Consider the following 22,871-nt stretch of genomic DNA (forward strand, 5'->3'; position numbering starts at 1 on the left):
TATGAGTTATATACAGCACAGTTACAAATAGAAGTGTTACATACGGCGGTAAAGAGTCTGGGGAGGGTCGAGGTCAGAGGAAGAGGAGGAGGAGGGAGGAGGGGAGAACGTTCAGAGGAATTTGTCAAAAAGGTAGGTTTTAGTTAATTTCCTGAAAGTTTGATAGGGGGGGGGGGGGGAATTGGAGATGAGAGTGGAGAGGCATTTGTTCCATTTGCCCGCTTGGAATGCTAGGGATTAGTCGAGGAATTTTTTGTAGAGGCAGCCCTTCGGGGAGGGAAAAGAAAACAGGTAGGTATTTCGAGTACGAGAGGGGCCTGCAATTTCGAGGTGCTCAGATAGGTAAGTTGGAGAAGAGCCTGCTCCCATCCTCCCTACCAATCTGTGCCTCATCCTCCTTAAAGCTCACTACCACTGCTACCACAAATTCCTTGAAATGAATCGTGTTTGTTTTCTAGGAATTAGAATACATGTTTGAAGCATAAATAATACTTATTCTAACTTGTTTATAAAAGTTTAATGATAATACGAGGTCTGTTTTAAAAGTTCCAGGACTGATTTTTAAAAAATTTATTAAGCAATCTTATCACTTATTCCATTGAGTCCCCTTCAAAGTACTCCCCTTCCCTACGTATGTACTTTTCCTTATATTGCTCCCACTTCTGGAAACAATCCTTAAACGCATCTTCAGGAATCGCCAAAAGTTGCTGCATCAAATTTTGCTTTATGTCTTCAATGGTGTTGAATCGCTTTCCTTTCAGCGTGGATTTACATTTAGGAAACAAGAAGAAGTGAGCAAGGGCCAAGACAGGAGACTAAGGTGGTTGGAGAAGAACTGTCTTTGCGTTTTTTTGTGCAAAATTCATGAATTTTGATGCATTCAAAACACCTTCCACAACTCATGACATGTTTGCCATAAGCCACTTTCAACTTTCATAAGTCTTACCCAATTTAAAACAGAATGCTGTAGCGCTGCTCATTAATGTCGCACATGATGGAAAATAGGCGATCACAAAAAAAATCTTTTAGAAAAACTGCTGTAGCTCGGAGTCAAAAACAGAGATATAAACAAACAGAAAAAAAAGAGGTTACTCACGAGGTTTCAAGCTATTCAACACTGCCTAGTGCATCTCAAAAGAACTTCCAGTTAGCACGCAATTCAAACTGTCTTGGAACGTTTTGAATAGACCTCGTATTATACTCTTGACTGTGCCTAAACCTGTAACATAGGTACTCTCTCTAATTCCTTCACTATCCACTCACAAAACCACAACCCACAACCCAAGAACAAGACCACAACAATTAATATTAGCAAAATATTGGACACAGAGGCTCCTACCAAATCACCAATCTTTTACCCCTCCTCCACACACTCAGCAGCCAATCACTTCCCATATAATTCCTCCTTTCCCAAAATCATACTAATTCCTCAGCACCCAACCTACATGCCATCCCTACTCCTCTTCCCAGCCCTAACACTATCAAATTTTTATCCCCAGCTTTGATGCAACTCTGCCAATGATTTTTGCTCCCAGTTTATTGCTGATGGCACCCAAACACTCAGAAAATCAATACTAAAACATTACTGTAAACAACTTAATGCAAATTCAGAAATCATTTTTGTCATTGGTACATTCCATTCTAGAGTCAGTTTACTGGAAGATCAAAAAGCTAATGAGATCTTTCCTTGGCTTTATATTATACTATTTTTTTAACCCATAGTAACATAGTAGATGACGGCAGATAAAGACCCGAATGGTCCATCCAGTCTGCCCAACCTGATTCAATTTAAATTTTTTTAAAAAAATTTTATTTTATTAATTTTTTCTTCTTAGCTATTTCTGGGCAAGAATCCAAAGCTTTACCCGGTACTGTGCTTGGGTTCCAACTGCCAAAATCTCTGTTAAGATTTACTCCAGCCCCATCTACACCCTCCCAGCCATTGAAGCCCTCCCCTGCCCATCCTCCACCAAACGGCCATACACAGACACAGACCGTGCAAGTCTGCCCAGTAACTGGCCTAGTTCAATATTTAATATTATTTTCTGATTCTAAATCTTCTGTGTTCATCCCACGCTTCTTTGAACTCAGTCACAGTTTTACTCTCCACCACCTCTCTCGGGAGGGCATTCCAGGCATCCACTATCCTCTCCGTAAAGTAGAATTTCCTAACATTGCCCCTGAATCTACCACCCCTCAACCTCAAATTATGTCCTCTGGTTTTACCATTTTCCTTTCTCTGGAAAAGATTTTGTTCTACGTTAATACCCTTCAAGTATTTGAACGTCTGAATCATATCTCCCCTGTCTCTCCTTTCCTCTAGGGTATACATATTCAGGGCTTCCAGTCTCTCCTCATACGTCTTCTGGCGCAAGCCTCCTATCATTTTCGTCGCCCTCCTCTGGACCGCCTCAAGTCTTCTTACGTCTTTCGCCAGATACGGTCTCCAAAACTGAACACAGTACTCCAAGTGGGGCCTCACCAATGACCTGTACAGGGGCATCAACACCTTCTTCCTTCTACTGACTATGCCTCTCTTTATACAGCCCAGCATCCTTCTGGCAGCAGCCACTGCCTTGTCACGCTGTTTTTTCGCCTTTAGATCTTCGGACACTATAACCCCAAGGTCCCTCTTCCCGTCCGTGCATATCAGCTTCTCTCCTCCCAGCATATACGGTTCCTTCCTATTATTAATCCCCAAATGCATTACTCTGCATTTCTTTGCATTGAATTTTAGTTGCCAGGCATTAGACCATTCCTCTAACTTTTGCAGATCCTTTTTCATATTTTCCACTCCCTCTTCGGTGTCTACTCTGTTACAAATCTTGGTATCATCTGCAAAAAGGCACACTTTTCCTTCTAACCCTTCAGCAATGTCACTCACATACATATTGAACAGAATTGGCCCCAGCACCGAACCCTGAGGGACTCCACTAGTCACCTTTCCTTCCTTCGAGCGACTTCCATTAACCACCACCCTCTGGCGTCTGTCCAACAGCCAGTTTCTGACCCAGTTCACCACTTTGGGTCCTAACTTCAGCCCTTCAAGTTTGTTCAACAGCCTCCTATGAGGAACTGTATCAAAGGCTTTGCTGAAATCCAAGTAAATTACATCTAGCATATGTCCTCGATCCAGCTCTCTGGTCACCCAATCAAAAAATTCAATCAGGTTCGTTTGGCACGATTTACCTTTTGTAAAGCCATGTTGCCTTGGATCCTGTAACCCATTAGATTCAAGGAAGTACACTATCCTTTCTTTCAGAAGCACTTCCATTATTTTTCCAACAACTGAAGTGAGGCTCACCGGCCTGTAGTTTCCTGCTTCATCCCTGTGACCACTTTTATGAATAGGGACCACATCCGCTCTCCTCCAATCCCCAGGAATCACTCCCGTCTCCAGAGATTTGTTGAACAAGTCTTTAATAGGACTCGCCAGAACCTCTCTGAGCTCCCTTAGTATCCTGGGGTGGATCCCGTCTGGTCCCATCGCTTTGTCCACCTTCAGTTTTTCAAGTTGCTCATAAACACCCTCCTCCATGAACGGCGCAGAATCTACTCCATTTTCTCGTGTAACTTTGCCAGACAATCTCGGTCCTTCTCCAGGATTTTCTTCTGTGAACACAGAACAGAAGTATTTGTTTAGCACATTTGCTTTCTCCTCATCACTCTCCACATATTTGTTCCCAGCATCTTTTAGCCTAGCAATTCCATTTTTTATCTTCCTCCTTTCACTAATATATCTGAAAAAATTTTTGTCTCCCTTTTTTACATTTTTAGCCATTTGTTCTTCCGCCTGTGCCTTCGCCAAACGTATCTCTCTCTTGGCTTCTTTCAGTTTCACCCTGTAGTCCTTTCTGCTCTCCTCTTCTTGGGTTTTTTTATATTTCATGAACGCCAACTCTTTCGCCTTTATTTTCTCAGCCACTAGGTTGGAGAACCATGCTAGAATAGATGTGTAGACTTAGGCATTTCTTTCTTTCTCCCTGGCCCCGTCTGTCTGTCTTTCTTTCTTTCTGTCTCTCCCCCATGTCCAGCAGCACCCCTTCCCTGCTCGCCCTGTCCAGCAGTAGACCTTCTCCCTTCCTTTTATCTCCCCTTTGTCCAGCAACACCCCTTCCCTGATCCCCCCTGTCCAGCAGTAGCTTTTCTCCCTTACTTGTAACTCCCACCTGTCCAGTAGTACTCCTTCTCCCTTCCCTGCTTGCCCTGTCCAAGATGCTACCTGTCCCCAACCAATCAGACCCCTCCCCCTGAAGCAAAGCAAGTTCATTTCTTGTACCCAAGAAATCATACCCTCCCCCAAAGGAAAACAAGATCGCTTCTTGTCCCCAACAAATCACACCCCTTCCCCCCCCCAATGGAAAGCAAGATTGCTCCCTGGGCCCTTTCCCCAATACACCCACCCCTGCCCTTTACCTAAATCAATGCACGATAGTTCACAGCTTCCCACACACGCCCTTCACCTAAAACAAACCGCAAGTATTTTTTCTTGCCCAGCAAACTGCTGTAAAAAAAAATTTAAAAAGCCAGCCTTTTAAATCGACAGTTATTTTTGCTTGCCTCGTGTGCTCCTCACACGGTGGTTGCTAGGGCTGTGAATACATTTTCTTCAATGTCAGTGCCTTCAACGATGCTACACGCCAGCAAGGGAAAGACGGCAGGAAAACAGCTGACTTCTTCGACTTCCTCCCCTCTTATCTGCGAAGTGTCCCTTGCTTTCGGAGGCAGCTGGGGCAGAGCTCGCTTTAGGCTCCTTTTGTAAGCTGAGGAAAATGAGACATGAAAACCCTCACCGCGCAGTATCCTTTTTCATCAGTGGAAACCGCCACATGGAAAATACAGCCGTCGCTGGGAAAATTGCCATGCAGAAAATGCCACATGCTAAGCGCGCATGTGCACTCTTGCCTGCCACGGACATACGGATTACGGAACACGTGCGCCTAGTATTTTATTATAGTAGATAAGTTTGTCAACTGATAAAAAGAACTAGATTTAGTGCTTAAGGATGAAATAAAGAAAGGAGAGTTTTATCTGTTAGTTCCTCTTTCTGAAAAAGTAATGGGTCATGCCATATAACATAAGAACATAAGAATAGCTGTACTGGGTCAGACCAATGGTCCATCAAGCCCAGTAGCCCGTTTTCACGGTGGCCAATCCAGGTCACTAGTACCTGGCCAAAACCCAAGGTGTAGCAATATTCCATGCTACCAATACAGGGCAAGCAGTGGCTTCCCCATGTCTTTCTCAATAACAGACTATGGGCTTTTACTCCAGAAACTTGTCAAAATCTTTCTTAAAACCAGCAACGCTATCCGCTCTTACCACATCCTCTGGCAACGCATTCCAGAGCTTAACTATTCTCTGAGTGAAAAAAATTTTCCACCTATTGGTTTTAAAAGTATTTCCATGTAACTTCATCGAGTGTCCCATAGTTTCTATAATTTTTGACGGAGAAAAAAATCAATACACTTGTACCCGTTCTACTCCACTCAGGATTTTGTAGACATCAATCATATCTCCCCTCAGCCATCTCTTTTCCAAGCTGAAGAGCCCTAACCATATTAGTCTTTCCTTATATGAGAGGAGTTCCATCCCCTTTACCATCTTGGTTGTTCTTCTTTGAACCTTTTCTAGTGCCACTATATCTTACTTGAGATAAGGAGACCAGAATTGAACGCAATACTCCAAATGAGGTCGAACCATGGAGCGATACAAGGGCATTATGACATTCTTAGTCTTGTTAACGATTCTTGTTTTTAATAATTCCCAGCATCTCTTGGAAAGCCTGAAAATAATTTATGAAGATTTATTCTAACTTTTTATTCTATTATTCAGTTTTCTATACTGTTCTCCCATGGTAGCTCAGAATGGTTTACAAGAATTTATTCAGGTACTCAAGCATTTTTCTCTGTCTGTCTTGGTGGGCTCATAATCTGTCTAATGTTCCTGGGGTAATGGGGTCATTAAGTGACTTGCCTAGGGTCACAAGGAGCAGTGTGTGTTTGAACTTACAACCACAGGGTACTGAGACTGTAGCTCTAACAACTGTGTCACACTTTCCTCCCCCTTACAAACATAAGAACACAATACCATAGTCTAGAAATTTGTGAATCTGTAAATCTAGGCTGAAATGAGGCAGAACCAAACAATTTGAGTGCTGACACATAAATGTTTCATTGACCCTTAGGCCCAGATTCTCTATAAGGCGCCAATATTGTTGGCCACCTAAAAAGCAATGGCACCCTATACAGAATCACGCCTCCGAGAAAGATAGGTGCTGGAAATGTAGGCTAGGGTTTTCCAGGCCTACATTTCTGGCACTTATCTTTGTCGTGAATCACGCTTTCGTACGCACTTTAGGCTGTCTAACAGCACTTCCAACATTAGCCATTCCCACAGTGGCATTAGGCAGCCTAAAGTGCCTAATGGAAAATGTTCTTCCATTGCGGCATATCAAATGTCAAATAAACCTGGGAACTTGGCAATTCCAGCGCCAATTTTTTTGATGCCAGTAGGCGCTTTAACTAATGTTTTTTGCCATTTTATATGATTAACTTAGGCGCTGGTAGGGCACCATTTGTAGAATTTTCCCTTTGGGCCCAGTTTCTCTTTACAGCATCAATATCGGCAGCCTCCTAAAAAGCAGCTGCTGATTGTGTGTCAATCACGTGATGGCACTGTGTACAGGATCACGCCTCCAGGAAAGATAGGCACTGGAAATGTAGTCAGGGTTTTCCAGGCCTACATTTCCTGCACCTATCTTTGTCGTTAATCACACCTATGTAGGTGCTTTAGGCCACCTAACACCACGTCTAGCATTAGCCACGCCCACAGTGGCATTAGGCAACCTAAAGCATCTATGGAGGTGCAATTTTGGTGCCAACTTTTTACATGTTGGCAGGTATTTTAACCATGACACATAGGCACCATTTGTAGAATTTCCCCCTTAATGCCCTTTTCGTGATTCTGTGAATTATTAAATGCCAACTGGTGCCAAGAACATTCAATTTTCTCAATGTTCATTTTATTGTATTTTTTTTAAATAGCTATTGTTTTTGGACTGTGTCTATTCATTGATTTTGTGTTTGTATTAGCTGAAGGAGCCTGTGGTGGAACTTTACGTGGAACAAGTGGAATTATTTCCAGCCCCCACTTCCCTTCCGAGTATGAGAATAATGCTGACTGTACGTGGACCATCCTTGCTGAACCTGGAGATACCATTGCTTTGGTCTTCACAGATTTCCAGCTAGAGGAAGGATATGATTTCTTAGAAATTAGTGGAACAGACGCACCATCAATATGGCAAGTAAAACATAAAACAGATCATTCTGTTTTATGGTTTTTTTTCTACATCTTTACTAGTGATCTCTGAAACAGAAAGAAAAGATATTGAGATAGAATATAATAAAGTCGGAAACATGATCAAGAACAGATAACATATTCAATCTGAAATTGGAGTAGAAGTAATTGGAGGATGACTTTAAGAATTCCATGGTAGAGGTCCTTCACTGTATAGATTAATAGTTGGTACTTGTTTATGAGGTATTGCACTGGTGTTTTGGGGGAAAATAGCTACTGTCATAATCTAATCTAGTATTTCTGAGTCATGCTATGCCTAAACAGGTTCAAGGTGACTTACAATATAAGGAATTACAGAATGTATATGCTGCATTATAGCAGTTTGAAGAAGGCAGAGTTATGAATAGAGAAATGGGGAAGAGAGAATGGAACTTCTATGACTTTACTGGTCAAGCACTTGAGTAGAGTGTGGGATTTGGTGACGTTAGATATTTCGAGATAGTTGTCTATAATGTGTATGCTTTCAAAGAAGAGAGTTTTTAATTATTTTTGGAATCTGTTGTAGAATGTTTCTGTCTTGACATCATTTGGGAGGTTTTTGCAGTAATTAATACTAAAACATGAATAGCAACAGTGTCACATTTATGCTTGTAGACATAGGGCCAAATTCTCTAAAGACTGCCATAAGTTAGGCAGCGGTAGGCGCCCTACTGCTGCCTAACAATCATAATACACACACACACACGCAAACACACACTTTACAAAACCACAGATAAAGTTTTTAGCACAGGCCGGCACACTGAATGTTCACTGCTATTCCCAACGCTCATAGGAACAATGTAGGTAGCCTGCCTCAGGAGGGTTTTTTTTTAGAAACGTATGTCCTGATTGGCTGGTTAGGCAGCAGTTGGCCACCTACAATCGGGACGCCATTTATAGAATTTGGCCCTAAATGCTCCAACATATTCCAGGCCACAGTAGAATCTTTTACTGCAGCTTAGTAAAAGGGGAGGATAATGACTTTTGTAGTTTAACTATACATCTTGACTCCAGCATGCATTGTATTTGATTATGAAAGTATCACAAAGCCAAAAAAAAAAATATATATATATATACCCACACACACACACACTCTTGTATAGATAGATAAGAACATAAGAATTGCCGCTGCTGGGTCAGACCAGTGGTCCATTGTGCCCAGCAGTGCGCTCACACGGCGACCCCAAGGTCAAAGACCAGTGCTCTAAATGAGTCCAACCTCACCTGCATACGTTCCAGTTTTGCAAGAACTTGTCCAACTTTGTCTTGAATCCCTGGAGGATGTTTTCCCCTATAACAGACTCCGGAAGAGCAGTACAGTTTTCTACCACTTCTGGGTGAAGAAGAACTTCATTTGTACGTAATCTATCCCCTTTCAACTTTAGAGAGTGCCCTCTCATTCTCCCTACCTTGGAGAGGGTGAACAGCCTGTCTTTATCTGCTAAGTCTATTCCCTTCAGTATTTTGAATGTTTCAATCATGTCCCCTTTCAGTATCCTCTTTTCAAGGGAGAAGAGGCCCAGTTTCTCCAATCTCTCACTGTATGGCAACTCCTCCAGCCCCTTAACCTTTTTAGTCGTTCTTCTCTGGACCCTTTCGAGTAGTAACGTGTCCTTCTTCATGTATGGCGACCAGTGCTAGATGCAATACTCCAAGAGAGGGTGTACAGTGGCATGATAACCTTCTCCGATCTGTTCGTGATCCCCTTCTTTATCATTCTTAGCATTCTGTTCACCCTTTTTGCCGCCGCCACACATTGCGCAGACGGCTTCATCGATTTGTTGATCAGAACTTCCAAGTCTCTTTCCTGGGAGGTCTCTCCAAGTACCGCCCCAGACATCCTGTATTCATACATAAGATTTTTGTTACCGACATACATCACTTTACACTTATCCATGTTGAACCACATTTGCCATGTCGATGCCCATTTCTCTAGCCTGATTATGTCACGTTGCAGATCTTCGCAATCCCCCTGTCTCTTCACTACTTTGAATAACTTCATATTGTCCACAGATTTAATCACCTCACTCGTCGTACCAATGTCCAGATCATTTATAAAGATGTTAAAGAGCATGGGTCCAAGCAGCGAGCCCTGCAGCACCCCACTGATGACGCTCTTCCAGTCCGAGTATTGTCCATTTACCCCCACTCTCTGTTTCCTATTCTCCAGCTAGTTTTTAATCCACGTGAGTATTTCACCCTCGATTCCATAGTTCGCAATTTTCTGAAGTAGTCATTCATGTGGAACCTTGTCGAACGGCTTCTGAAAATCCAGATATACAATGTCGACTAGGTCCCCCTTGTTTATCTGCCTGTTTACTCCCTTGAAGAAGTGCAGCAAGTTCGTCAAACAAGATCTTCCTTTGTTGAAACCATGCTGGCTGGTCCTCCTCAGACAGTGTCCTTCAAGGTGATCATTGATGCGGTCCTTTATCAGCACCTCTACCATCTTTCCTGGTACCGAGGTCAGACTCACCGGTCTGTCATTTCCCGGATCTCCCTTCAAACCTTTTTTGAAGATCGGCATAACATATGCCACCTTCCAGTCTTCCAGAATCTTTCCCAATTTGATCGACAGATTGGCTATTAGTTGAAGCAGTTCAGCTATAGTCCCTTTCAGTTCCTTGATGACCCTCAGATGGATGCCATCTGGTCCCGGGGATTTATCGCTCTTAAGCCTATCAATCTGCCTACATACCTCTTCTAGACTGACTGTCAGCCACCCTGTCAGTTTCCTGTCTTCGTTTCCAGCATATAGCCTGATGGGTTCCGGTATGCTGTGTATATCCTCTTCAGTAAATATGGACGCAAAAAATGTGTTCAGTTTGTCTGCAATTTCTTTGTCCTCTTTTAGCACTCCTTTTATTCCATGGTCATCCAACGGTTCCATCACTTCCTTCGCAGGTCATTTCCCCTTAATATAGCAAAAGAACATCTTAAAGTTTTCTGCCTCCTTGGCTATTTTTTCCTCGTAGTCTCTTTTGGCCCCTTTTACCACTTTATAGCACCTGCGTTGATGTTGTTTGTGCTTATTCCAGTTTTCGCCCATTCTTGAACTTTTCCATTCCTTAAACAAAGTTTTCTTGTCTCTGATCGCTTCCTTTACCTCTATAGTGAGCCACGCCGGTTCCTTGTTTATTTCCTCTTGGATGCCTTGTTGATACGCGGTATATATAGATTTTGCACCTTGGTGACTGTGTCCTTAAAAAGGGACCAAGCTTGCTCTAGCATTTTTACATGAGTCGCATCCCTTTGTAATTCCCTTTTTGGAAGTTCATGCCATGGCCGTCGTTCTGGACCGATGTTTCGCCCCTGCATTCAGGTCGAAGCAGATCATGTTGTGATCGCTGTTTCCCAGCATCCCTTCTACTTCTACACCTTGTGGCAGTCCTCACAGTCCATTTAGAATTAAGTCCAGACTTGATTTTCCTCTTGTATTTTTCTTGACAAGTTGTTCCAGGAAGCAATCGCCTACAGCATCCAGGAACTTGGTCTCCTTAGTGCAGCCGGAGGTGCCTAGGTTCCAGTCTATTCACGGATAGTTGAAGTCACCCATGATAACTGTGTTGCCTCCCTTGCAGTGGCATTTAATCTCATCCGTCATTTCTCCATCAATTTCTTCAGACTGTCCTGGGTTTTGGTAGTAGATGCTGATCTTCGTTTCCAGTCCATTTGTTCCCGGAATTTTGACCCATAAAGACTCTTTTTTTTTTTTTTTTTTAAACTTATGTTTATTGAAAGTGAAAAAGGTTACAACCAGACTCAGGCAGAATACAAAACTGAAATAGAAATACAGCCAAAGGGCCCAGAAAGGCAATCAGAACAATAAACACAACAGCAACATCCCCGGTCACAGCCCCCCCCCCCTCCCAAATACACAGCAGAAACGAGAATGCTCTATGGGGCAGGGCACAGTAGTCCCAGGGACGGCTCAGCCAACCAGGAAAATACAAAAATAGAAAGATCCAGCGTCACAACCTTCCACTATTTTATGTAGATGTCCCCAACCGGGACCAATCCCTACACACACTCACCCACTCACACCTACAGTCAAACCATATCTCAGAACAGGCTCCCATACATAACAACCCCTTCCAACCCACCCCCAGGGCACCACCAAAAGCAAGATCCTACAGACCACCGAAAAGAATAGAAAGCAAGCAAAAGGGAGGAAGAGAGAGAAGAGGGACGAAAAGAAGAAGAAATGAGTAAAAGGAAGAAAAGGAAAGAGAGAAGAAAAGAAAAGGAGACAAGAAGAAGAGAGCAGAAAGTGCGGGCATGTCAGTACGCCCCCTCGCCTCAAGCACCCCTCAAGCCGCTACCAACTCCTGCAGTTGCTCCCACAAGCGAACATACTGTCTCGAATCCCGGTACGGAGATCTAGCATAAGACCGTACCTCAAAGCGGGCCATCTCCAGAAGTCTACTCCGCCACCGTGACGCCGGAGGCGAATCCTCCGACATCCAATAAGTCAAGATCAACTTTTTAACAAGAAGGATAACATTATAAAAGAAACGACACTGAGGGACATGAAACCCCTGATCCCGGAGGGAATGCTGCAGCCCCAGAAGGAGGAACCCATAGTCCCACTCCACAGTGCGGCCCACTACGCGCTCCAGAAGAGGGAGTGCTTCCCCCCAAATACGCAGCGTGGGACACTCCAAGAAGGAATGAAGGTAAGTTCCGGCCTGAGTGTGACACTTTACGCATAGGGCACTATCCCAAAGCCCCAAACGGGCCCCCCGCTGCTTGGTAAAGTATGCCCGGTGAAGGATCTTAAACTGAAGTTCCTGAAAGTCAGCGGACTTAGTGTAGGTGTAAAGAGTCTTGAAACAGGTCAAAAAATGCGGCTCAGGAAGACTCAACCCCAACTCCTGCTCCCAACGAGAGCGTAACGGGGCAAGCACAGTCAAGGGAATGGACGATTTCAACAAACGATACCAGTAAGCCAGAGTGTTAGCAGTCTCAGGGGTCCCCGCAAAAAGGGTGTCCAGGCTCCCCCTAACCCAAGCCCCCTCCCGGCCTCTCCGTTCCGCTTCCCAATAATGTCGAAGTTGTAAGTAAGAGAAGAAATATCGGGAGGGTAGATCCCACCGCTCCCTAAGCTGTTGAAAGGAAGGGAATCCCTCAGGACTCAACTCTAACAGTTGGTCCATACTCACACAACCCCGGGCCGTCCAACCACGAAACACCGATCGACCCCAACCGGGCAGAAATTGAGAATTGCCCTCAAAGCGCACAAAGGGGGAGATCTCCCCAGGCAAACCCTGTCTACGCCGCCACCACCGCCACGCCATCCTGAACGGACGAAGAAAGCTAAGACCTGTCTGGGACCGCCGCGCCAGGTCCGGTTGGGAATGAAGGAGATTGATAAAGTGAAAAGGAGAACACCAGCCCTCCATCCACTCCCCCGGGGAGTATCGAGTGTGCCCGGTATACCCTTCATGAATCCACCTAAAAAGCGCAGCCACATTATACATCCGAAGATCTGGAAGGCTAAGACCGCCTAAACATTTATCCAGGGTGAGTTTAAGCATCCCTATCCGCGGAGCCCTAGCTCTCCATATAAACCGCGAGATAGCTGCTTTAAACGAGAACTCGTCCCGGCGGTGGAGCCAGAGCGGCATAGTCTGCAAAGGGTATAAGATTTTTGGTAGCATAACCATCTTAACCAGAGCCACCCGCCCCAAAATGCCCAGCGGCAAGTCCTGCCAGGACCGACATAACTTCCCGATGGCCTCCAAGGGTCGCTGGACATTGACTTTATAAAGCGTAGCTAAGTCCGTGCTAAGAAAAATGCCCAGATAACGCATAGGCTTAGTGGTAGGGGGGATAGGTAGCAAGGCGTGCCATGATACCGGGGGGCCCCCGCCCAGCAACAAGAGCTCCGACTTGCTACAGTTGACTTGCAGACCGGACAAGGCTCCAAATGCCCTAACGACATCTAGAGCTCTAGACAAATGGGGGGTGACCTGGTCGAAATACAGCAGGATGTCATCAGCGAAAAGGCTAATTTTACATTCCTGACCCCCTATCTGAATCCCCCGAATCCCCCCATCTTGCCTTATTTTAGCAGCCAACGGTTCAATAGCCAGGAGAAAAAGGAGCGGGGACAGAGGACAACCCTGACGGGTACCCCGCTGCAACCCAAAATCCATGGTGAGTCCCCCATTAATCAGAAGGCGCGCCCTAGGATTAGTGTATAAAGCAGACACCCAGGCCAAAAACCACCCCTGGAAACCCCCCCGTCCCATAACCCAAAAAAGATAGTCCCAGGAGATACTGTCAAATGCCTTTTCCATGTCCAGACCCGCCACTGCCTCTAACCCTCCCTTCCCTGACCGGGCATAGATGGCCCCCAAGACTTTCATCAAATTCATAGAGGCATAGCGTCCCGGGACAAAACCAACCTGGTCCGCGTGAATCAGGGCCGGAAGATAACGATTCAACCGGTGCGCCAATATCATAGCCAAAAGTTTAATGTCCTGGTCCAAGAGGGAGATAGGCCGAAAGGAACCCACCAGATCCGGATCCTTGCCAGGCTTGGGGATCAGGACCACATGGGCCATGTTATCCGGGAATGCGCCTCCCGCCGCTGCCACTGTATTATACATCTCGCACAGGGGCTGCGCAATCAGATCAGGCAGAATCCTATAGTATTCCGGCCCAAACCCATCCGGCCCTGGCGCCTTGGTGAGTGTAAGAGTTTTAACGGCGGCCCTCACCTCCTCCATAGTGATCGGCTGACTAAGAGAAGTGGCCTGGGCAGCATCCAACCGAGGAACCTGAAGGCCCCGAAAGAAAGCCTCCAAGGCATCCCTGTCCAGCGGCCGGCGCCCATAGAGAGCTTCATAATACTGGACAAACTGAGCAGCGATCTGCGTCTCCCCCTCATGCCGAGTCCCCTGGGCATCTCGAATAGCCGTGATAATTTGCCGTGTTTTGAAGGGCCGCACCAAATTAGCAAGAAGTTTCCCCGCCTTACCGCCCCATCGATAGAGATTATACCTTTGGTAGAAGAGAGATTGTTCTGCGCGTTGAACAAGCAGGGCCTCTATCTTCTTCCTCACCCCCTGATAGGCTAGACGGTCCGCCTCAGATAACGTGGCTATATGCGCCCTACGGAACCCATGTAGTTGCTGAGTAAGAGTCAAAAGCTCCCCCTCTCGTTCCCGTCGCTTAGCAGCCGTGTAGGCTATAATGTGGCCCCTCATAACCGCCTTGGAAGCATACCAAAAGGACACCGGCCCCACCTCCGGAGTAGCATTAGTAGCCTGATAATCTACCCATCTTGCCCGTAAGAAAGTGCGAAACTCGGGATCACAGTACAAGTGCGGGGACAATTTCCAGGAGGACGCTTGCCGACCTCTTGATAGAGTCAGGGTGAGTCTCACCATCGCGTGGTCAGAAAGCGTGTTCTCAAGAATCTCAGCTTTATGAACCCAGGAGAACAAGCGTTTATCAAGGAGGAGATAATCCAACCTGGCATAAACCTGGTGAACATGGGAGTAAAAAGTGAACTCAGAGTCAAAAGGGTGTAAGGCACGCCACACATCAATAAGAGCTAAATTGTGCATCAGAAAACCCACACCCTTGTCGTCATGATCCCCCAGTCGAGCCCTCGGAGGCTTGCAGTCCACCCCCGGAGCCGCCGTGATATTGAAATCACCCCCCAGGATCACTTGGTACTCAGGATATGTGGACACTAAGGATAGGATTTTAGAAAAAAATTTGTGGCAGTAAACATTCGGAGCATATAAATTACAAAGGATCACTTTCAGGCCCCAGACCTCCCCCAGAACTATGATGTATCTCCCATCCCGATCAATGATTTGTTTATGCAGCGTAAATGGCAACCTCTTGTGCAGCAGAATTGCCACTCCACGCTGCCTCCCACTAAACGCGGAGGAGTAGACTTCCCCAACCCAGGTTTTCCTCAATTTGGCATGTTCGCTCTGAGTGAGATGGGTCTCCTGCAGATAAACTATGTCCGCCCCCGCCTTTCGCAGGCCAGTCAGAATACGAGACCTCTTAATGGGGGAGTGGATACCATTCACATTAAACGAGACCACTGTCAAGTCCGCCATAGAGAAAGAAGACAGAAGGAAACCAAAGCAGAAAGACACTGGAGAAAGAGAAAAAGGAGAGAAGAAGCAAGAAACAAAGGAGGGATGCTCCAGCTCCCTCCCCCCCTCAGCAAAGAGTGTGGCTCATCCCGGGTCATCAGGCCGCTCAGGTGACAACTCAGCAGATTCAGAAAGTAGGGGAGCAAGCCTAGCCTCCCAGCCGAGCTTTGCCGCTCCCAGAAGGTAGTGTCGCAGTCTCTTCTCCCGATGAGCCCTCCCCCTCCCCCCTACAGTACCCCCAAACATCCCCCATACACACATACACACCCACTCACAATCTCCTCGCATCCAGCCCACCAACCCACCACCCCTCTCCCCAACCTCCCAAAGCAAGCGCACCCCTACGGCACACAAACCCAAAATCAGATCCCCCCCAGCCTACTCAGAGACCTCCCGCCCCCTCCCCCCATCCACTCCCGTTCCCCCCCAGTCAGCAAGTCCGGACAAATCAGCGGAAGAGTGGAGAAGGTTCAAAGAGAAGCAGGTGTAAGTTCAAATCCAGGGACCTAAGCAGAGATGGCAGATCTCAGAATTCAAGCGGGTCCCACTGGAACAAGAATCCTAGGTCTCTCCAGATGCCAGTCACGAGGAGAAGCAGTCAGGCAGACTCAACCGTTGCTTGCAAGGCGAAGTGACGTTCCCACACCACCAAGGCCCGCAGAAGGCACACCATGGCACCCAGAACTCAAGCAGACCCCAAAGGAACCCCTCCGAAGCATGAGAAGCAATCAGAATCAAACGGCCCCCTTGGTCAACTCAGGCGGGCAGTCGCGCCAACAGTGCCCTGGCTTCCTCAACTGTAGACGCGGTGTGGGTTACTCCAGCATGCCATACTCTCAACTTTGCCGGAAACACCAATGAGAATCGCACCCCTCGATTGTGTAGATCTGTGCAGAATGGTGACAGAAGCTTGCGTTGAGCTGCAACTCGCACGGAGTAGTCGTTGAAGACCAGCACCCTGGAGCCCTCATAGTCCAGAGCCCCCTTCTTACGGTAGGCCTGTAGGATCAGCTCTTTCTACCTCCAGTTGTTATAGCGGGCAATGGCAGAGCGTACTCTCCTCCCGTCTGAGGCTTGGCTCCGATGCGGTGGGCTCTTTCACAGCCATAACGTGTCGCCTCCGCGGGCAGACCCAAGGTAGCAGGGAGCCAAACAGAAAAGATGTTGTACAAGTCCTGATCGCCCACCGTCTCTGGGAGCCCAACGAGCCGCAGGTTATTACGGCGGCTGCGATTCTCCTGTTCCTCCAGTTTGTCTTCCAGTGCCTGGGTGGTCTTCCGGAGCTCCGCCATTTGTGCAGCCAGGCCCGTGCACGTGTCCTCCTGATCGGACACTCGCTGCTCCACCTCTAGCAGACGTCGGCTGTGGGAATCAAATTTCTCATTTACCTCGTCCACAGCCGACTGCAGTTTGTTCAGCCGATCCGCTAGCGCTGCCGAGACGGACTTAGTGATGTCCGCTATCCAGTCCCCGGCCGGGATCGTAAAGGCAGCATGCTCTGTCGCCATCTTGGGAGCCGCAGGCAGACGCTTGTCCCGAACTCTTCGGGCCGCTCTAATGGGCATACCCGGCTCAACCGTCACCCCCCGAGGGTATCCCCGCGGCGCAGGGAGGTTACCCGACCAGCTGGAGCAGGAGCTGCACCGAAGGGAGCGGGAAATAGCGGACTTAATCGCCGATTTCGGGCAGTGGAGCGGGAGCTCTCCGTCCCTGCGTCCAACTAGGTAGGCTGCATCACGTGACCCCCCCCATAAAGACTCTTACTTTATCCATCTGTTGTGGCGTGTTCTCTCCAGTAGATTCAATTTCCTCTTTGACGTATATGGCAAATGCCCCACCTTTTTGAGCCACTCTGTTTCTGCAGTATAGTTTGTATCCCAGTAGTACAGTCAATTTAATATCCAATTTGCAAGTTCTTCCGGAATTAATCCAGGTACCTCTCCTCCCTTGTAACCAAAAAAACAAAAAACAAACCCCAAAACTGTTGTAACTTCACTGGAAGTGTCCAGTTAGCTCTTTTGTAATCCGCCTTGAACTGCAAGGTATAGGCGGAATAGAAGTCCCTAATGTAATGTAGTGTAAGTGTCCCAGACATTTTCCTCAGTCTACCATGTTTCCGTAATGCCAATGATGTCCACTTTATCTTTTTGTGCAATAGCTTCTAATTCACCCATTTTATTCCTTAGGCTCCTTGCATTTGTGTACATATACTTGAGTTTGCGGCCTGTTCCTTTCTTGTGTTTCCTTCCCTTTTGTGTCCCTTTTGATCTGTCTTGCCTGTGATCCGGTGAGTCTTCCCCTCTATCTTGCTGCACGGTATCCTCTGGGTATACCGATTGATTACTGATTAGAGTTGCGTGCTTAGAGTAACTAATTGCTTTTCCTTCATTGATGCCACATTTAAGAATATTTATGGTACAAGCTTTATGGTACGTGAAGAGGCAAAATATCAACCTTATACACACCTCCAGTGTAGACATTGAATAACTTCACCTCTTGATGCTTATTTCATGGAGGTTTAACTAACTCATTTCAACTACATCCTCAGCCATGTAATGTCATGTTGTGGTAGTTACTCTTCAAGAGTAATTAAGTACAGTTACTGGGATAGTTAACTACTATTCAGCTAGGACAGGAGTACCACAGGGTTCGGCGCTTTATGCTCTATTATTTAATAACTATATGGCTGCTATAGGCCAATTATTTGAATCTTTAGGAGTTGAATATCGAATATATGCAGATGATATCATTTTCTTCTTTCCAGTAGATGGATGGGATATAAATGTTGAAAATTTATTGAGTAAATATATGTGTAAATTTGAGAAGTGAATGGGAGAACATGGTTTGAAACTAACCCCCGCTTCTGCAAAGCCACGCTAGTGGCTGCCGCGTGGCAACAGCCCCAAAGCCCTTTAAATCTCTATGGGCTTTGGGGACGTTACCACGCAGCAGCCGCTAGCGCAGCTTTGTAAAAGAGGGAGTAAATGTGGTTAAAACTGAAATAATGATCGTAGGACAGCCTAATCATCAGTGGCCTAAAGAAGTGAAAGTAATTGATGATGTTCTTCCAGTAAATGAGTCTGACCATTCTAGGTGTAAGGCTTGATTCTGGTCTTACAATGAAATTGCAAGCAACCAAGACCGTACAAGCTTGTTTTTGCATAAATGCATTAAAACCCATGCTATCGCCATATGATTTTCGTACAGTAGCCCAGGCTATGGTTCTGTCAAAACTTGATTACTACAATGCCCTGTTCCTTGGAATAACAAAGGCAAGGTTCAGGGCATTACAGGTTGCACAAAACACAGCAGCAAGATTGATAATGGGATTGTTGAAATATGATCACATTTCGCCTCATCTCCAACAATTGCATTGGTTACCAGTTGTTTTCAGAATACAATATAAAGCAGTAATGATTTGTCATCAATTCGTGTATGGAATCATATCAGAATTGTTTAAAAATAATATGCTTAGTTAGTTATCAAACAGATCATTACGTTCTTAGAATTTAGCTTTACTGAAAACAAATGCTAACCCCAGGCTTGTGGAGACTGGTAAAATGACTTTCTATCGTGCAGCAGTTAAAACATTGAACTCCCTTGTGGGCCAAATACGAAACCGCCGTGAAAAGGGTTCGTTTAGAAAATTACTCAAGACACAATTATTTGTAGATGCCTTTTTCTAGTCAATTTCTTTCTCTGGCTTAGTTGTTAAATTATTCATGATCTTTTTATATAAGTCGGTGTTAGTGTGTCAGTTTTATTATTTTTTTAACCATTTTATGTATGTAAATTATGCAAACTGTTTAGTTCTAAACTGCATAGAAATTTTTAAAATAAAATAAATAAATAATACTGCAGGAAAGTAATTAACTATAGTAAATAATTACTGGTAACTCCATATTGTAGCACTGCACATACTTATATTTGAGTATTCAGCTGGACAGTTTTATAAGTCAATTCACATAAAATATGCTGTACTGAAGAAAAGACTATAAAATTAACCCTATACTGTCTGGAATAATGGTTTACAATATTGTATATGTATAGCCATTCATGCATATTTTTTAAACATGTTCTATGCTATAAAAGTATGTGTGTGATAAAAAAATATGACCATACATTCAGCCTGCTAATAATATACTAACATGAACCTTGTAAGAACAGTCTAGTAAAAATGTATGGTTACCACATGTTAGTTGCGAGATTTAGCATGTGCTAACAGCAAAGCCTGTTCAGTAACTGTTGGGAGCATACTAGGGTTACCAGATTTTCCTTTGGGAAAATCCAGAACCATGGCCCCACCCCCAGGACCGCCGAGTTCCATCTCTGTCACCCCTTGTTCTGCCCCCAGATGGCATCCACGCATTCGCACATGCGCGGATGCTCCTTCCTGATGCAATTTTGTCAGGAAGCTTTTCAAATCCCGGAAAAAGTACTGGGTTTTGAAAAGCCATCCAGACTCCCAGACATGTCCTCAAAAGGAGGACATGAGAAATCTGGATGTCTGATAACCCTAGGGCATATCTTAAAACTGCAAGGGAACTCACTTATCCAAGGTGATAATTATTAACAAACCCTTTCACTAATCACCTTATTTCTTTATATAGCACATAATTAACTTAAGTCAACAAGAAGCTGATGTTGTTAAGTGAACATTCAGACCCACAGCTAAGGTCCCAGTGAAAAAATCACGGAGCAGCTGTATGAGAGACCATCATAGTTGTTCACAGTCTCACCCACGATACAAAGACTGAATAACATGAAATCAAATCAAATAAAATAAAACGATAATAAAACCCTAGGGCATACCCATGAGTAATAGCAAGGATAGAGATGGTAGGCCCAAGTTTACTGCCCGATCAAAATGCTGGGTTTTGAAAAGCCGTCCAGACCCCAGACGTTTCCTCGAAAAGGAGGATATGTACGGGGAAATCCAGATGTCTGGAAACCCTAAATAGATAACTACCAGACCCTCTCTTTACCCGCAACACCCCAAAGCTATCCATGGTAGACTAGTATAGAGTGCAGAAGCATTTCTCTTCAGCACCTACCCCTTATGGTTTTGGGTTCAAATGGCTGTGCTATCCCCTATCAGCAGTTTTCATTGTAACAGTATACTATGTTTGGAACAGAGTCACTATCTGTAGTCAAAAGCATCATTCTGTCCTAGATGCAGTAATGTAGTTAGTGACACCCAAGTTGGGCAACTATCTCTTAAAGGAGCCATGGAAGAACTTCCCCTCTAATGCATGCATATCCCTATATCCTCAATACCCTATGAAGCCCTAATCAAGCATCCACTCCCATTCCTGAACCCCCTTCCATACCCTCTTATGGGGTTAGTTGTTGGTAGCTGGATGTATACTTGGGATTTTTTTTTTTTTTTAGGGGGGGGGGTGTTTGCTGGGCAGTATCAGATTTTTTTTTTCCAAATGATCCCTTTAAGAGGAACATTGTGCACATGTCTATGGCCCAGTATTCTCAGAAAGGAAAAATAAAAGATATATACATATCCTAACAAGTAATCATTACAGAAATTAATGGCAAAGATACAGAGAAGGGCAACTAAAATGATCAAAGGGTTGGGATGACTTCCTTATGAGGGAAGGCTAAAGCAGTTAGGGCTCTTCAGCCTAGAGGAGAGATATGATAGAGGTCTAAAAAATACTCAGTAGAGTGGAAAGGGTAGATGTGAACCACTTGTTTACACTTAACAAAAATACTAGAACTAGGGGGCATATGATGAAGCTACTAAGTAGTAGATTTAAAACAAACTGGAAAACATATTTCTTTACTCAACATGTAATTAAACTCTCTGGAATTTGTTGCCGGAGAATGTAGTGAAAGCAGTTAGCTTAGCAGGGTTTAAAAAAAGTTTGGCTAATTTCCTAAAAGAGAAGTCCATAAGCCATTATTAAGATAGTTTGAGGAAATCCACTACTTATTCCTAGGAGAAGTAGCATAAAATCTGTTTTACAACTTGGAGCCTAACTAGGTACATGTGACCTGGGCAGGCCACTGTTGGAGAGAAGGATACTGGACTTGATAGACCTTAGGTCTATCCCAGTATGGCAACTCTTAAGTTCGTATTTTCTTTTGTAATTTGAAACATGCTATTTGCCTGAAAGACCTGGCTTTTAGTAGATGGTAACTGCAGCATGAGGTGAAGTACAATGCTCTAACTGCAGGGGGTGGTCCACATTCTTAACCTACTCATTTCCTACCTCATAACAGGTTATACAGTTAGCTTTTCTTTCTAAAGTTCATCTAAGGAGGTGAACAGCAAAAAAAATATGTAGACACAGGGAACAGATAATTTCATGAAAAATAAATTATGTGTATTCTATAAATTGTGCATGCAACTTGATAGAAATACTGGGAAAAAATACAGTTATTTGACTATATACAGTATATTCTTTCCCAGTATTTCTATGAAGATGCATGCACAAGTTATAGAATACTGTCATCCTGCAACAGTAAATGATGACTTTTATAAGGTCATATATTCAGCAACTCTATGCATTTAAGTAATGCTGATGAATAAGGGCTCCTTTTACTAAGGTGCGCTAGCATTTTTAGCGCACGCACAAGATTAGCATGTGCTATAGCGCGCGCTAGCCTAAAAAATTACCGCCTGCTTAAAAGGAGGCGGTAGCAGCTAGCGCGTGTGGCAATTTAGCACGTGCTATTCCACACGTTAAGGCCCTAACGTACCTTTGTAAAAGGAGCCCTAAATGTTTAGGCAGTGGCCAACCCCACTACTGATTGGTTTGAGTCTGCTATTTCCCTCACCTAAACTGATTTTATGTGGAGAGCAGATAAGTATTGCCTCTTGATAAAGTTGGTTCAGCCTTCAGCTTATGCTTATCCTCAGCTCCCCAAATATTAATAAATGTAAGCCTTGACTTGACACAATGTGGTGAACACTGTAGATAAAATTGTCCATGCAAATGACAATACAAAAAAAAAAACCAAAAAACTAATTAGGCAGTAGGAATAAGATCCATGTCTTTATGAATATCTGGGTTTCCCTTTGTCAAATTAGCAAATATTTATGTGGGTATTCTAATACCCATGCATGTTGCGCCTATAATTTATGTTGATAGAATGTGCGGGGGAAACTTTGGGCCAGGTTTTGTAAAGGATATCTAACTTTAGGCATCCACAATATGGATGTCCATCGACTTAGGCATCCAAATAAAGTGGATACAAAATCCAATTGACTTTAACAAGCATTAATTGGAACTTAGATGTCCAAACACTGGACACAATTCTCAAAATAGACATGCACAATTTTGTGGATGCCTATCGGAAAAGTCATGTCTAACAGGATAGATGTGGGCATGGCATGGACATGGTGTGGGCATGACTTCAAAATAGACATCCATGTACAAAATTGGATGC

General features: G+C 44.7%; 1 protein-coding gene across 1 annotated transcript in view; it reads left to right on the top strand.

Moving 5' to 3' along the window:
- The window catches only part of CSMD1 (CUB and Sushi multiple domains 1), a 2,397,241-nt gene that overhangs the window by 752,349 nt on the left and 1,622,021 nt on the right, over positions 1–22,871 (top strand). Inside the window, exon 4 of the mRNA XM_033936341.1 lies at positions 7,095–7,302. Within this exon, the coding sequence (XP_033792232.1) occupies positions 7,095–7,302 (208 nt within the window). The remainder of the gene's footprint in view (positions 1–7,094; positions 7,303–22,871) is intronic.

The sequence above is a fragment of the Geotrypetes seraphini genome, chromosome 3, assembly GCF_902459505.1.
Source record: "Geotrypetes seraphini chromosome 3, aGeoSer1.1, whole genome shotgun sequence".
Taxonomy (NCBI): domain Eukaryota; kingdom Metazoa; phylum Chordata; class Amphibia; order Gymnophiona; family Dermophiidae; genus Geotrypetes; species Geotrypetes seraphini.